Below are 14,240 nucleotides of genomic sequence, written 5' to 3'. Positions count from 1 at the left end.
TGTGGACTTGGAGAAGGCGTTCGACCGTGTCCCTCGGGGAATCTTGTGGGGGGTGCTCCGGGAGTATGGGGTACCAGGCCCTTTGATACGGGCTGTTAGGTCCCTTTATGACCGGTGTCAGAGCTTGGTCCGCATTGCCGGCAGAGAGTTGGACTCCGCCAAGGTTGCCCATTGTCACCGATTCTGTTATTCTTATTTTTGTCTAAAACAGCGTATTTGCTGTATCCAAACTAGCCCTTATATTTCAATAACAAAAAGAAGTATGGATCCTGCACTGATCGATAGTTTTGAAATTTTCCAGCGGAGCTACGAACAATAAAACGGATCACTAAGCCCTCCGTGAATTATCACCAGCTGTCTGTTTATTTAACGACCAATCGCGTTAGATTTTAGCAAACAGGAAACCCATTTAGTGTCCTTTTGTCATGACAGGAGAAAGTGGAGCTTATTAAAGATATGACAAAGAAAATGATAAAAACTTAATTGTAACTGGATATAAAATAACACAAAGAGCTAACATAATACTGTTTTCAGGAGCGGCAAACTGAATTTATCAACCTCTAAATCACTGTGGTGCATTGTTACTTATCAATATGTGTTTACTTTGTGCACTTTATTATGCATTTGTGTCTGCAGCTGCACACGTGTGAGCCTGTCCACCCTTTCATTTCCTCAGACAGTGAGCTGTGTCCTCGTGTCAAAGGCTCCAGCCCTCATTTTCATTGTTTGAGTCCAACTTCCTGCTGTCATGGCAACCGGAGCAAAGAGGGGGACGTGATAAAAATGAGAGATAGTGAAAGGCTGTGACCTGAAATATGGCTGACAGTCTGTGGTGGCGATGTTCTCAGTGTTCCAGTCACTGGAGAGTGATACTTATCCAACAATTTCCATTTAACTCTTCCCTTTGTGTGTAATTTCCTCTGCAGAGACGCAGCACTTCACCTGCTGTACATCAACATTTGGCAGCAGCAATAAAAATGTGACCTTTGCAAACCCAAAAAATGACCAGAACTCAGTCACTTTTACAGATACGGACCTAGAATTAGGTGTGGGATTGACTTAGATTGAACCCCAACACATATTATCAGCACTAGTGGATCGCACAAGATCTTTATTTAAAAAATTCTCATGAACTACTTGGAGTTATTTCTGTCTGTTAGCAGAATATCTAGTAAACCAATGGACAGATTTTATTGAAACTTTTGAAAAATAATCATTGGTTGAACTGGCAATCCAATCCAAGATGGCTGCCACGGTTAATTAACCTCAGCTGAAATAAAAATGGTCATAACTCAGTCAGTTTTCTGGATTTTGAGCTAAAATTAAATGAGAGTCCTTCGCAACTCATACTCTGAGATTTATCGCATAAGATTATTTTCAAGGTTTGACAGTTCTCAGCACAAGATGTTCTTAAACTCTGGCGTGAAAAGCAGTGGGCGATATGCATTCAGTCAAGGATCATGTTACATGTAAGCAAGCCACAAAACGTCTTTACAAAGAATCCCATCTTCACAGGCAAGTGAGATTCTGTTTCCATAGACGGATGTTTCAGATGACACCTGGCCTATTTGCCTGCTCTCACAGAAGAAGCTGTGAGTGTGTGTGTGTGTGTGTGTTGATTCATTTGGGATGTCATGTCTCCACAGCTCGCAGCTACAGTGACTTCACATTTAACTGATTATCTACAGTCTGAATCCTCTCCATGTTTAATTTTCCAAGTTTTGATCATCTGAATCAAAAAAAGAACGCCTTTTTATCGAGTTAAAATACCTCGAAGAGCAGTGAAAACACAGATGTCAGATTAAAGGGATGCTGGTAAAACAGTGAGGATTAAGTCTGAGGTAAATATGAGCACGGTTGTGCTCAAACAGATACAAATAAATCTGTTTTTGCTCCATGACAAGCACATAAACTGCACCACAGCTGTGTTGTTTTCTGCCTTGTCCTTGGCTTCCTCTGCTGTTTCCACATGACAGCACTGAAAGCCTCGCCGCTCTCCTCTCCCTCGCACCTCTCGCATCGCTGTTGCCAAAGCAGCCCCGCCGAGGAAGGGGAAAAACAAAAAAAAAGGACAGCGTGCTGCAGAGGAGTATCGATCCGCAATCAGCTGGCTTAGCCGCATGGCCAGGTGAGGATCCGAAGATCCGAACGCATCGAGCGCCACGCTAATAATCGGACAGCCGTTTAAAAGGACACCCACTCGTGAGATTTGTGCTCATCCGTATCATCTCGTATTCGGGGGGAGCGTTATTTGGTGCATGTCTAAGCCGAGGCTAAGTGGAGGCCTGAAAGGAACCACAATGTGGCTAATTGACTGCTGTGTCAATGCTTCATTGAATCTACAAACGTCATCCGCAGCGAGCTCTCCAAGGAGCGAGAAGCAAATCCAGGAGAGCTGGGGTTTTTATTTTATTTTGTTTCAGCTGATTTTAGGAGGAGTGAATGAAAGGATAGAGCTTCAGTCGGTGCTTTACACAAACAGCCTTCTGCAGCTGACTGAATAATTTCATCTAAAATGTCAAAAGTCCAAAGGTGGCATTGTCCTTTTGAGGAGAAACTTGTCAAATTGAACTATTAAAAGTCAGAGCACACTATTCCTGATGGAGCTGCATGTTTTGGGTTCACGTGTGCAACAAGATACAGGGCAAAAATTTGAATACCGTTGTAATAAGGAGGCTTCAATTCTCAGCTTGGCTTTCCTGTTTTAGACCTTTAGATCTAAAACAGGAAAGTCTTTTCATGGAGCTCCGCTCTCTGTTTGTGTTTTGGTTAAAATGTTCAGTCTGGAGAGTCAATCTTTCAGTGACATAATAAAATCCATCCTTTACTTTATGAGTCATGTCTCCTAATCCAGATGTTGCTGCCTCAATCAGATTGATTTTCTTTCCTCGCTCTCCTCAGACGGCTCGGTTACTTCTCATTTACACGCGCAGGCACATATCTGCGAGTGTTTATGTGCCACGGTTTACCTGTCTCCCCAGCCTCCGTCAGACTCACACGGACAAGCCGCTGAGTGGAAAATAGGTGTTTTCTCGTGAGGTCAGAGGCTGTTAGCCGTGGAGCATCATCCTCAGACACATGTGACAGCAGCTCAAAGCGGAGCTGCCGAGAAGTGACAGTTCCCATAGGGAGGCAGGAGACGGAGACTGCACAAAGTGTTTCGGCATAGCAATTTTTCTACGGTTAACTCCCACAGATGCTTCAAAAAAAGTTACTTTCAACATGAAAGTGTTGGGTGAATGAGAGGGATTTGGAGTATGAAATTACTCTCCCTCGCTGTGATTACTGTCTTTTTACGCGGCCACATTCTGGTTTATGAGAGCCTAATCTGAACTTAAAACCATGGTAACGAGATTTTAACGTGTTTTCTGGGGTATTTTGAAGTCGAGGACGAGCTCTTCTCTGCTCTTGGAAGTCGGGCTGCCGGGTAAAAAGCAGCATTTGCTCCTTTGAGGTCATTTTTCACTCTTGTCTCCGGACTAAGCATTCACATCATTAACCCACAGCTGTCCAGACGGTGGCCTCCGAATCTTCCGGGAAACTCTTTCGCAACAGCGATTCTTACTCATCCTGCTCTAAAAAATAAAGGGAGTTTTCAATTCAGAGCTGAGTATATAGTTAATTAATTAAATATGTTATTCTCCCCACTTTAGGTCTGACTCACTGCTTTCACAACCTTGTTCCAAGCTTGTTTGGTAAAAAGGATCATCTCTCATTGACATAAGCGTACTGTACAGGCTTGACTTGGACCGGAAATTAAACTCTTTTTTTTTTCATTTCTGTACTGCGGTAAAAAGTGGGAGACAATTCCTCTGTGACCAAGAGACCGAGTCTTGAAGACATTAGATTTAATTCATTCTCCTCCTCACTCCCACTCATTGTTTCCATCCTGTAAAACACCTTGAGACAGGAGGCTTTAATAGACAACTTAACCCATCAGGAGATGCATTTTTCATGTTTTACCAGTTGGAGACACCCACAGAGCTACTTTAATACTTGCCAGCGAATGCAAGATACAGAAAATCTACATTTCGTTTAAAGTATGGGGAAAGGATATGAATAATTATTATCTTACCTGTTGCAGATTGCTCTTTGAATGACCTCATTTTGGAGAAATAAAGTTTAATTAAAAGCTAATGGCTAGTTCGAGGCTGTCTTATCTCAGAAATACAGGTTGTAAACTATAGATTGCAGTCTGTTTTGCATTAAATACTCATTTACATTGAAATACTAAAGTAGCAGCAGCGTTTCCACTGAAGCCTGGAGCATTTCAGATAGGAATGTTATCATATTTCTGTGTAATGCAAAGCTGACATTAATGTAAAAGTTCATAAAATAGTGTCTGAGTCTGCAGCTTTAAGACTCGGTCATTTGTTCTGGTCTAGCTGTGAGCTCATCAGTCTGGTCGGACCTAAACTGTTCTTAACAATTCCACAAAACCCCACTTAAAAAAACATCGGAACTATCCCTTTAAATATAGCAAGTTTTTCTCAGGTTTCTTTGTCCCGAACGTAGACTGGATGGAGTAAACTGGACACAAGAAGGTGGCTCAGAAGTTGAAGCCACAGCAGAACGAGTGAGTTTTAACTCTTAAATGAGACATTTCCTCTGATTTTAAAACTAAAAACTGCACCCGAGGAGTTGAATTCTGATCATTCACATAGTTCTTACCTTGCTGCTGTACATGAGAATCTTCATTTTTCTAATACTTTTACTTATAATTAGTTATTTTATGCTTTCAAGAATTCATCAAACTTATATTTTGGCTTTGCTTTCGTACAATGAAAGTAAACAGAGATGCTTCGCCTATCTTATATACAGTCCTGGGTCCAAATTAACCACAAATAGCCTCAGAAACTATAAAATAATTCCTCATCAATTCTATCTGCATCCATTATTTGCCAGCGTTCACTCATCAGTGTTGACTGCTGGTGTTTATACCAACAAAAAAAGATTACTAATGAGTAATTCTTGTTATTTCCTAATGCTTACTAAAGTGTTTAAAGATGTAAAGAATATTAGGTGAACCAAAACATTTTGAAAGCACAAAGAAAGAGACAAATTCAAAATGCACAATGTTGCATTTTATAAAGACATCCGATCAAAACACAATTAAACTACATGAGTCCATTCCCTCTTTTTTTAAAAAAAGCACTCAAGAAAGTGCAAACACTCTTTGTCAGCAGCTGGAATGCAGGCGTAAGTGGAAAATGGTCTTCATACTTTTCTCTGGGTTGGGATTGAGGGGTAAGTAGTGGTTAAAGGGAGGGATGGGGGGGGGTGTCTTTTAAAGAGAAGGCCCCCGCAAGATGTCTGACATGTTTCTGCAGGGCCACAGGCCACTGGCTGGCGTGGAGCGCATGCTTGTGGTGGGCTGTTTGTCTGCGTGAAGCTGGCATGGCCTCCCCTTCCCCTGCATCTGTTCCCCATTAGCAGAGCCGAGAGTATAAAGCAGGGAGCTGACAGCGGCAGGGATCAGTCTAGTTCCTGCCTGGATCATGGGGTTTGCTGTGTGGCTGTGCGCGCTGTGCCTGCAGGCAAGCCTACTGTCACACGCCTTTGGCTGCTCAGGAGCGAGCCGGGGAGAGCTGTGCGTTGGCGGGCAGACCGCAGACAGACAGGTAAGTGACGCACTTCTGATGGATCTGATAGTTAGTGAAGGACGAGGGTGTTCATCATGTGTCAGTCATCGTCTGTGCTGCCGAGACGAGGTAAGTCCAGCCAGTCTGGGTCCGTTTAAATGCTGTTTGCTTGCTGCAAACTACATAATAACTAACCTCACGTCTAAAGAAATAAAAAAAAGAAATCCTTCATCTCATGTAAAGCAGGTTAGGAGCAAAAAGAACAACTCTTGAGTTAGGTTAAGATTCTTTGGTTGTCTTTTTTAAGGTACATTTGTATTTAAAATGAAAAAATAAGGACTTTAATAGTAATTCTTCTGCTCGTTTTAAGTGTTATTTTGTCCATGAGACCAGTAAAGACTTTTACAGCATCGTCTCAGAAAGTAAATGAAAAGTTTGCCCTTTCTCAGGTTGAAAAAGCAGATTCCAAGTCATTTTGGTTATGTTCCTTCAGACATAGCGTGGTTGGTGTTTATACAGTAGGAAACCAATAACTCAGCTGGAATTTGAGTTCATCTGCTTATTTTCTGGAAGGCTGTAAACTTTATTCTAGGATGGAAGGAGACAGTCTAACCCTGACCTGTGGAGACGTGTAATTTTTTATTTTTTTGTCTAACAGAAACAAAGCCTCATTGTAATGGTTTTTACAGCCGTGGTGCCACCACACCAAAAATATACCCTTCCATGGAACAAAAATCGTCCCGCTACCCATTTGGGCTTTTCATGTGGCTGCCAGCTGTTACACTTTAAACTTGCGGTTCCCCTTTTTTTTTTTTTTTTTTCTGTGGACGGTCCTCGTGTTCTGTCCAAAGTAATCACCCTCATCTGGACAAAAGATTCACCAGCTGCGAGAAGGAGTTTCGTCGGCGAGACTTCGTGCCATGTGTGCTTTTCTGCAGCACTTTTCTCATAATATAATTACAGTGCGCCCAATTATAAGCTTCACTTGTGGTGGGGGCTAACTAATACCAGCAACAGCATCCTTTCATCAGCTGGATTTGCCACATTCGCTTCAGTTTACTTGTGTTTGCCCGTTCTTACCAAAATATTTTTAATTGGGTGCCAGTAAGAAACTTATGGGACTCATGAGAACATATAATGTGCAGAAAGCCACATTATTATGCCTTTAATGAAGGTTCTTTAACATATTAACTTCAAAAGCTTTCAGTTTTATTATATGAGTTCAGTAACGCCTGAAAGCTGGTTGCTGATAATACAATGACATGGTACATACCTGGTTACTTTGTACTTATCTATACATTTACCACACATGAACCTGGTTTTTAACTAGTACTTACCAGGTTTGTACCTGGTACTTTCTGGTTATGTACCTGGTATATACCAGGTATGTACCTAGTACTTACCTGGTACCTATGGAGACCATGCTGCGTTATGAAATGACGTGGTACATACCTGGTACTTCCCTAAAGTGACACATTACCTTGTACTTCTTGATACGTTTACCTGGTATGTACCTGGTAACCACCTGGTACCTGGTAAGTAACAGATATGAACCTGGTTTTTACCTAGTACTTAACAGGTTGGTACCTGATACTTACCTGGAACCTACCGGTGACATACCAAGTATTTACTGGGTATGTACCTAGTACTTATGTGGTACACCTGATACCTTGGGGGAACATGTTGTGTTATAAAACAACGTGGTACATACCTGGTACTTACCTAAAGGGACAATTGATCCTGTACTTATTGATACCTGGTATGTACCTGGTACTTACTGGTTACGTACCTGGTACTTACTAGGTATGTACCTAGTACTTACTTAGTACTTACCAAGTATTTACCTGGTATGTACTTGGTTCTTACCTGGTAACCACCTGGTTCTCGATAAGTACCAAATTTGAACCTGGTACAGTTCCAGGTATGTACCTGGTACTTACCGGATAAATACTTTATACTAATCTAGTACTTACTGGTCACATACAACATAAGTACCAGGCCCCTACTTGCTACAAACCCAGCCTGTATTATGTATTTTTACCCAGTTCAGTGAGCCGTAGGACACAAGTATTTTTTATGATTATGAAATATTTTATGAGTTGAAAACGATGCTCTGTGAGTTGACTTTATTTTTTATTTTTTCCTCCTCAGAGTGGTGACGACAGAGAGCAGAGAGCCCCGTCACTACCTGAGCAGCTGGTACGTACAGCCTCCCACACATCGTCTCTTAAAAGGTCAAATCGATCAGATTTAAAACTAATAACTCAGCGTCGTTTTAATAACTTGTGCCTAACAATCAGTTTAAATGTCCTTTTAAATTCACTCAGATTTAGGTGTTCGATTGTTCACAGCAAGCATTAACAAAACAGACTCAAACCATGACACTGCCACCACCGTGTTTCCACCATGAGGTTTTCGCTCTATTTCCACAGTGCTTCCTGAAACGGTTTTGATCTTTCTGGTTTGACAACATCTTCTCCAGAAAAACTATCAGAAGAAAAGTGGCTTCCTGCTTTTACAGATCAGCCAAACACATCGTAGGTCCTCAGATTTGTTCTAATGGAGGACAAATAAATATTCACCTTTAACAGTTAGAACAGGTTTTACTTCGACTTCCTGGTTCTGATTGTGTCCTTCTTTGGTCAGTCACTCCGCAGGAAGGTTACAGCGTTTCTGAATTAGCTTCATTTGTAAACAGTGTCTGGTTATTGATTAGTACCGTCTAATTGATTTCACCCGTTTTTTGCGGTCCGGAACAATCACAGCTGTTCTTACATTTTCCATACATTTTTAAAAATGCAATGAAGGACTCGGACCTTGACAAATCTTGAAACAAAGCAGGTGTCCAACCAAAAACCATTCTTTGTGCCACTCACAAGTTTGAGAGTGGCTCATTTTTCTCAGTAAATAATTGACCAAATGATAATAACTGTCTTATTTGTTTAAATGGGACACCCATATTTATGGTTTATGGTATCTCCAAATTTTTATTTATGCAATTAAACAGTGACAATTTGATTCATGCGGCAAAAAATCACTTAACTCCAAACTGCAGCAACCATCTAAAGTAAGATCAATGGCAATCACTGCGAGTACTTAAAATGGATTCAGAATTACTGCAAAGATATTGCAGCTGACAGTCATTTTTGTAGAAAGTAAAAGCCATTGTTTCTTATCGTGACAGTTCATTTATCAAGGGAAAATGGGTGGATCGATAGCAGGGATTCATTCTGTGCAAATCGATGACAGATGATAGGGGCCACAAACGTTTTTAATTTTGCTGTTTCCTACCTGCCGTATTGGAGCTTGACTTCCAATAAAGCAGGAAAAAAAAAAACCTTAAAGTGAGCAGAACCGGATGAGACAAGACGGAGCGGGAACAGATTAACTTTCACTCAATATCCACAGCACACACAAGCCCCTGATCCGCCTCTTATCGCCGGGCGGTGTTGTTTTGCCTCGTGCGGTTGCGGTTCTGACTGCCTCATCCTTGCAGGATTTGTTCAGACGTAAGAGACAGCTGGAGCGGAGGGGTCCCACCCACTTGAGTCACGCCAGCCTACCAGGAGCCGTCACTGTCAAGGGCTTCCCTAACACTCTCATCCAGGTAAACCACACACAGGAATCAGCAGAAAAATGTTAGTTTGGGGTCGGGATTACAGAAAGATCAGGTGAGGGTTTTGGTCACGTTGGCTCATCTGTGTGTGCTGACAGAAAGAAAACATGAATATTTGTAGCCAAACAAATCAAAACATGTAATATGAGAGCATCAATATAAGACTCCTCACAATGAGCTGGGAAGGCTGTGTGCTCTTCAAACTCAATTATGAGTCAGTTGATTGAAAGTGAGCACAGATGTGTGTGTTGGTGTGTGTGTGTGTGTGTGTGTGTGTGTTGCTGTCTCTATAATCCCTGCGTCAATGTTTTTTTCTCAGGCTGATAGGTCCAGGAGACACTTGACTCCAGCTGTGCATAAGAAAAAGAGCAAGCGTAAAACCCGCCGCCCCGGCATCTACTCCCTCCTTAGCAATGACAAGAAATCCAACCCCCTACAGGTGAGTTTCCATGGCGACCGAAAGGCAGCAGACGAACAGCTGGGACAAAGAGGCTCTGTGTGATAGCAAAGCTGCACAGCTACATGATTCCACTTGATGTATTCGCTTTTAGACGCTGTTTAGTCACACAGGCAGGCTTCCTTTCAGCTTTGCGAGTGAAACACATTCCAGCTTGTAAAAATGAGTCGTGATCCTAGGTGACCCGAGTGAGGAGACAGGTGAAGCTCGACCCGCCGAAGAGAGGGAAGTCGGGTCGTTCTGGAGCTTTCTCTGTCCTGGTGAGTCATCGTCGCTGGAGTTTCACAACTGATTGGTGTTTAGTTGTTTGACTGATAACTGTCCTCCACAGGGGGACCCACAGGCTGATGGACAGAATGACAGACCCAAAAGGACCGTGTAGGAGACACATGCTGCAGGATGGGACGTCCCATCACCTTCACCAAACTTAACAGAGTGTGCACAATAAAAATAATACTAGAGTAAACCGAAGTAACACATGGCTGGTTTAAAAACTTTAAAACGATAGTTCAGTTTTTCTGAAGTGAGGTTCTGTGGATCATTATCTTACCTGTTGCAGATAGCTCCTTGGACAACCTCAGTTTGGAGAAAGAGTTAAATTCTGACCTGACTGATGAGCTAAAGGCTAGTCTGAGCTGAGGCCAGGACCAACGTGAGCTGCTGGCGTTTTAAATCGACTCCAATAAGACAGCAGATTATGATAACAGTCTTTTATAAAACCTTAATACCACCGTTAGACAATCATTTGCACAGATTTACGTGATCACTCGCGAATAGTGGCAGCAGCAGCTAGCTTTAGGAATTCCAGTACTTGCCCGGAGCACTTCCTGTTGGGCTTTTGTAATATTTCTGTCGCAATAATTGTTTATAAATTAGCTTGGACATAAACTGCGTCCTGGCTGCTGGTAGTTCAGATTTGTCCTCTGTGGTGGACATTCGTAAACAGGCACGTCTCCCACCCCCTGCTTACAGCCGATCTGTCCTGGATAGAGGACATGTAGGACTTTGAAACGCTGACAGATATGAATATAAATCTTTTAGAAATAATATTTTACCTCAGTACTTCAGAGTTTAATAAATGTCCACTTTCTATCCTCAAAAATACACTAATCGACTCATTACTTACATGATTTATGTCAATAAACGTTATTAATTGCATTTGAGCACTAATTATGTCATGGTTCTGTTCCTTATGATTGACATAATGATGTCCATTCGGATGATATCTTTAAAATAAAAGCTTATTTTTAATTCAAAATGTTTGCTCTTTTCTCATTACCTGCTGAACAGTTAGTGAAGTTAAAAATAATTAGTTAGTTTCTGTTAAAGTGTCTTTCCTGGTAGTTGAGAGGTCAGTTTTTTTTTAGATTGGAGCTGTTTCATCATGTCAACAATCCAGTTTGGTCTTGGCGCCGCTCAAACTAGCCTTTAGCTCATCAGTCTGATTAAAACTAAATTGGACATCCAAACTGAGGTCATTCCAAAAGCTATCTGCAACAGGTAGGATATTATTTGTTGAGAACCTTTGAACAGATCCCCACTCCAAAGAAAATCTGAACTACCCCTTTAACTGTTTATTTAGTATTGTATTAGGTCATTTCACTTGTTTGCTATGATTATTTTACCACTGAGTAAGCATTTATTAATCAGCCAGTCAGTATATTTACTTTGTTTTAATATATTCCTGCATGTTAGAAGAGATCCTGTATTAATATTAATATTCTACTTTGCCTTTTTTTTTTGTAACCTATTTAATCAGATTTCTTTTTGAATATATTTGAGGTATATTTTTGCAGATCTGTTTCTATTGCTGTATCGTGTTCCAATAAAAGTTTCGAGGAGACACGCTGCTTGAAACTCTTTAATAATTACGCACCCAATTATCCACTGTTTTCACGCTGGTGGGAAATCTGAAAACCTTTTTTCTTTCTGCTCGTCGTATGTTCAGTTTTACTGTGACGGAGCCACAAAATTATTTAACGGACCCCCATTACGAATCTAAATTGCATATGACAAAAGGTAAAGGTGCAGTGCCTGGCTGGCGCTGATGGCAGCGGGGTAAACCCAGCAGGAAACGGAGGAGACTCGATAATTCCTTCACATCACTGAAGCAAATCACAAATCTTCCATGCGAGAAAGAAAAAAAAATTAATGAAGTCAAGACCATCTGTTACAGAAGTCAAACTAGTTCAGATTACTTGTCTCGTTTTTAATTATTTTTGGGCAGAAATAGAAATGCAGCCCATGTTTGAACCAAACGATTAATCTGGACATTTCTGTGGGACGAGGATAAAACCGTTTTTGGTCTCAGAAATCTTAGATAATATTAGCTTTTCCGCTCTGAAGCAGTGAAACCGATGCAAAAATCAAACAGCGAGGGTTATAAATAGGCTCAGAGAAAACAGGATGCTTCATAAAAGGCAACATGAATGAATAAAGTGAGTCAGGAGAAAAGAAATCAAAGTGAATAAAGAGGCCGATCCAGGGCTCAGCTCACAGTCTCGTTTTGATGGTTTTACAGCCACAAACACACCGACTCACAACAACACACTAAATATAAACTTGGCATTTTCCCCAAAAGCACATAATTGGTGCTAAACATGCTTCAGGAGCTTGCTCTGGGAGAAAATAGACACGTGTGAGGCATCCGTGTTGTCTCTCAGTTATCAAACAGACAAAATTAGCTGCTTCTGAGCATGCTCAGTGTGGTCCTGGTGCCTCTGCACCGCAGGAAACATGTCAGATTTCTCTGAAACGCTGAAACACGTCAAGACAAACACGTCATTCGTGTGGTAAAGCAACAAGAGGGGCACAACTTTGGGTTCCGCTGCGATATAATTGTACACAGATGCTTTAAAATTAGAGTCAAGTTGTAAAGAAGTGTCTTTTTTTAAAAACATCCAAGTTTAGGAGGTCTGACCACGTCACCGGACGCGGTGGGAAAGTCTTTTCGCCGTGCTCCTGTCGTTGCGGTGTTGTAATGGCGTGTGGCTTTGTTTCCACTCTGCCTCGGATTGAATCATCTCGCCGAGAACAAACGTGATGACAGTCGCGACTAAGCAAATAATCTGGAACCGATCAGTCTATAGGTCTGTGCTGGGAAATGACCGAGGCGCGCTGGCATCCCAGACTTTCTTTCCCATAATAAAGCGGCAGTCAGGTTCATACATAGTTAGTGGTTTACAGTCAATTTCCCCACGCTCTTGAAACCACGGCGTAAGTAATAGTTTCTTCTTCACGCTGATCGTCTCATCCCAAACAACATGCGATGTGGGAAAACACAGAGGTAAACAAGTTCTAAGATAGCAACAGGGAGACCTCCTGGAAACTGAGTTTAGGATTTTGGTTTTTAGCATAATGTGACATCCTTTTTTTGCCATGATTCTGCCTCCATTCTGTTATTTTTATTAAGAAGTTGAATAGTTTTTAAAACAGGATGTGCTTCTTTTTAATTAACTGAGGCAGTTTGTACCTTTCAGAGGAGTTAATTGTTTTAAAGGTGAAGTTCGGATCTTCTGTGAAAAGGTCATGAACAGTGATTATCTTACTTGTTGTAGATAGCTGTTTGATTGACCTCAGTTTAACGAGCTAACGGCTAGTCCGAGCGCGGCTGAGACCAAAGTGGATTATTATCGTCGTAAAAAGGGCCACTCAGCTCAGCAGCTCGTAACCAACTTCCCTGGCAGTGAGGCTGAAAGGGTTTCGCCTGTGTGGCCAGCTGCACAAACAACGAAACGGAGGGACAGGTGGTGAAAGCCGCACAGAGCTCCCCAACATGGACGGTCCTGACGCCAGCCGCCTCAGGACGGAGGCAAGCAGCAGCATCAAAGACAGAACAAACCCAGCCGCCCGCTCTTCCCATCTGGGCGGAGGTTCGGAGCCATCAGGTCCCGCTCAGACAGACTGAAAAACAGCTTTTCTCCCCAAGGTTAGTGGTTAAAGTTTATAAAACATGTGCAAAAAGATGCAGTCACCTGTCGCTTTCAAATGTCTTCAAAAAGCACCAGAATCAGGATTCAGTCATCACTCAGAACCACCAAATATGAACACCCTGGTTCTTGTTTTATGGAGTTAAAACTTGATTTTGTTGGTTCTTAATAATAGAATACATCATTATTTTTAGGAACTGTGCATTTGAGCATTTGCTTGCTCATTTATAATAACAAAATCAACAATTTCCACCTTTCAATGACTAATTGTTCCACTCGACTGCTGCTAACAAAGCTAAAATTATGCAGTAAAACTGTGGAAATGCCACATCTGTATGCAGGATCTGGTGATTTGCAGGTGTAATCAGAAAAGCGACAGTTTTTAAATTTAGAAAGACACCAAAAAGTCAGATTTTTGGGCTAAATGAATGATATTTTAGGCTACATCTATCTCATTTTAACATGAATATTTTTTGTAAAATGAATGAGCTTCTTGTTTTTAATCAACAATACAGGTGCTGGTCATAAAATTAGAATATCATGAAAAAGTAGATTGATTTCAGTAATTCCATTTAAAAAGTGAAACTTGTATATTATATTCATACATTACATACAAACTCATATATTTCAAATGTTTATTTCGTTTAATTTTGATG

At 41.3% G+C, this 14,240-nt stretch overlaps 1 protein-coding gene across 2 annotated transcripts; it reads left to right on the top strand.

Annotated features, from left to right (window-relative positions):
• Positions 1-5,369: 5,369 nt before the first annotated feature.
• Positions 5,370-11,501, top strand: si:dkey-12l12.1. Of its 2 annotated transcripts, none has more exons than XM_037973302.1 (6): positions 5,370-5,621; positions 7,734-7,781; positions 9,079-9,189; positions 9,518-9,637; positions 9,835-9,915; positions 9,999-11,501. In XM_037973302.1, the coding sequence occupies exons 1-6, from the start codon at positions 5,499-5,501 to the stop codon at positions 10,035-10,037; spliced, it is 522 nt and encodes a 173-aa protein (XP_037829230.1). In that variant the 5' UTR covers positions 5,370-5,498; the 3' UTR covers positions 10,038-11,501. The 2 variants fall into 2 exon arrangements, with proteins under 2 accessions (XP_037829230.1, XP_037829229.1); XM_037973301.1 differs by having other exon boundaries at positions 5,390-5,621; positions 9,987-11,498.
• Positions 11,502-14,240: the final 2,739 nt, after the last annotated feature.

The sequence above is a fragment of the Kryptolebias marmoratus genome, linkage group LG21, assembly GCF_001649575.2.
Source record: "Kryptolebias marmoratus isolate JLee-2015 linkage group LG21, ASM164957v2, whole genome shotgun sequence".
NCBI classification, from domain to species: domain Eukaryota; kingdom Metazoa; phylum Chordata; class Actinopteri; order Cyprinodontiformes; family Rivulidae; genus Kryptolebias; species Kryptolebias marmoratus.
This window is presented reverse-complemented; position numbering and strand designations above follow the sequence as displayed.

Bases quoted from the DNA above. Each gene is read 5' to 3' on its own strand.
- si:dkey-12l12.1 (XM_037973301.1), top strand. From the start codon at position 5,499: ATGGGGTTTGCTGTGTGGCTGTGCGCGCTGTGCCTGCAGGCAAGCCTA. The intron at 5,622-7,733 runs GTAAGTGACGCA...TTTCCTCCTCAG, and splicing joins GGCAGACCGCAGACAGACAG to AGTGGTGACGACAGAGAGCA. The intron at 7,782-9,078 runs GTACGTACAGCC...TCATCCTTGCAG, and splicing joins CGTCACTACCTGAGCAGCTG to GATTTGTTCAGACGTAAGAG.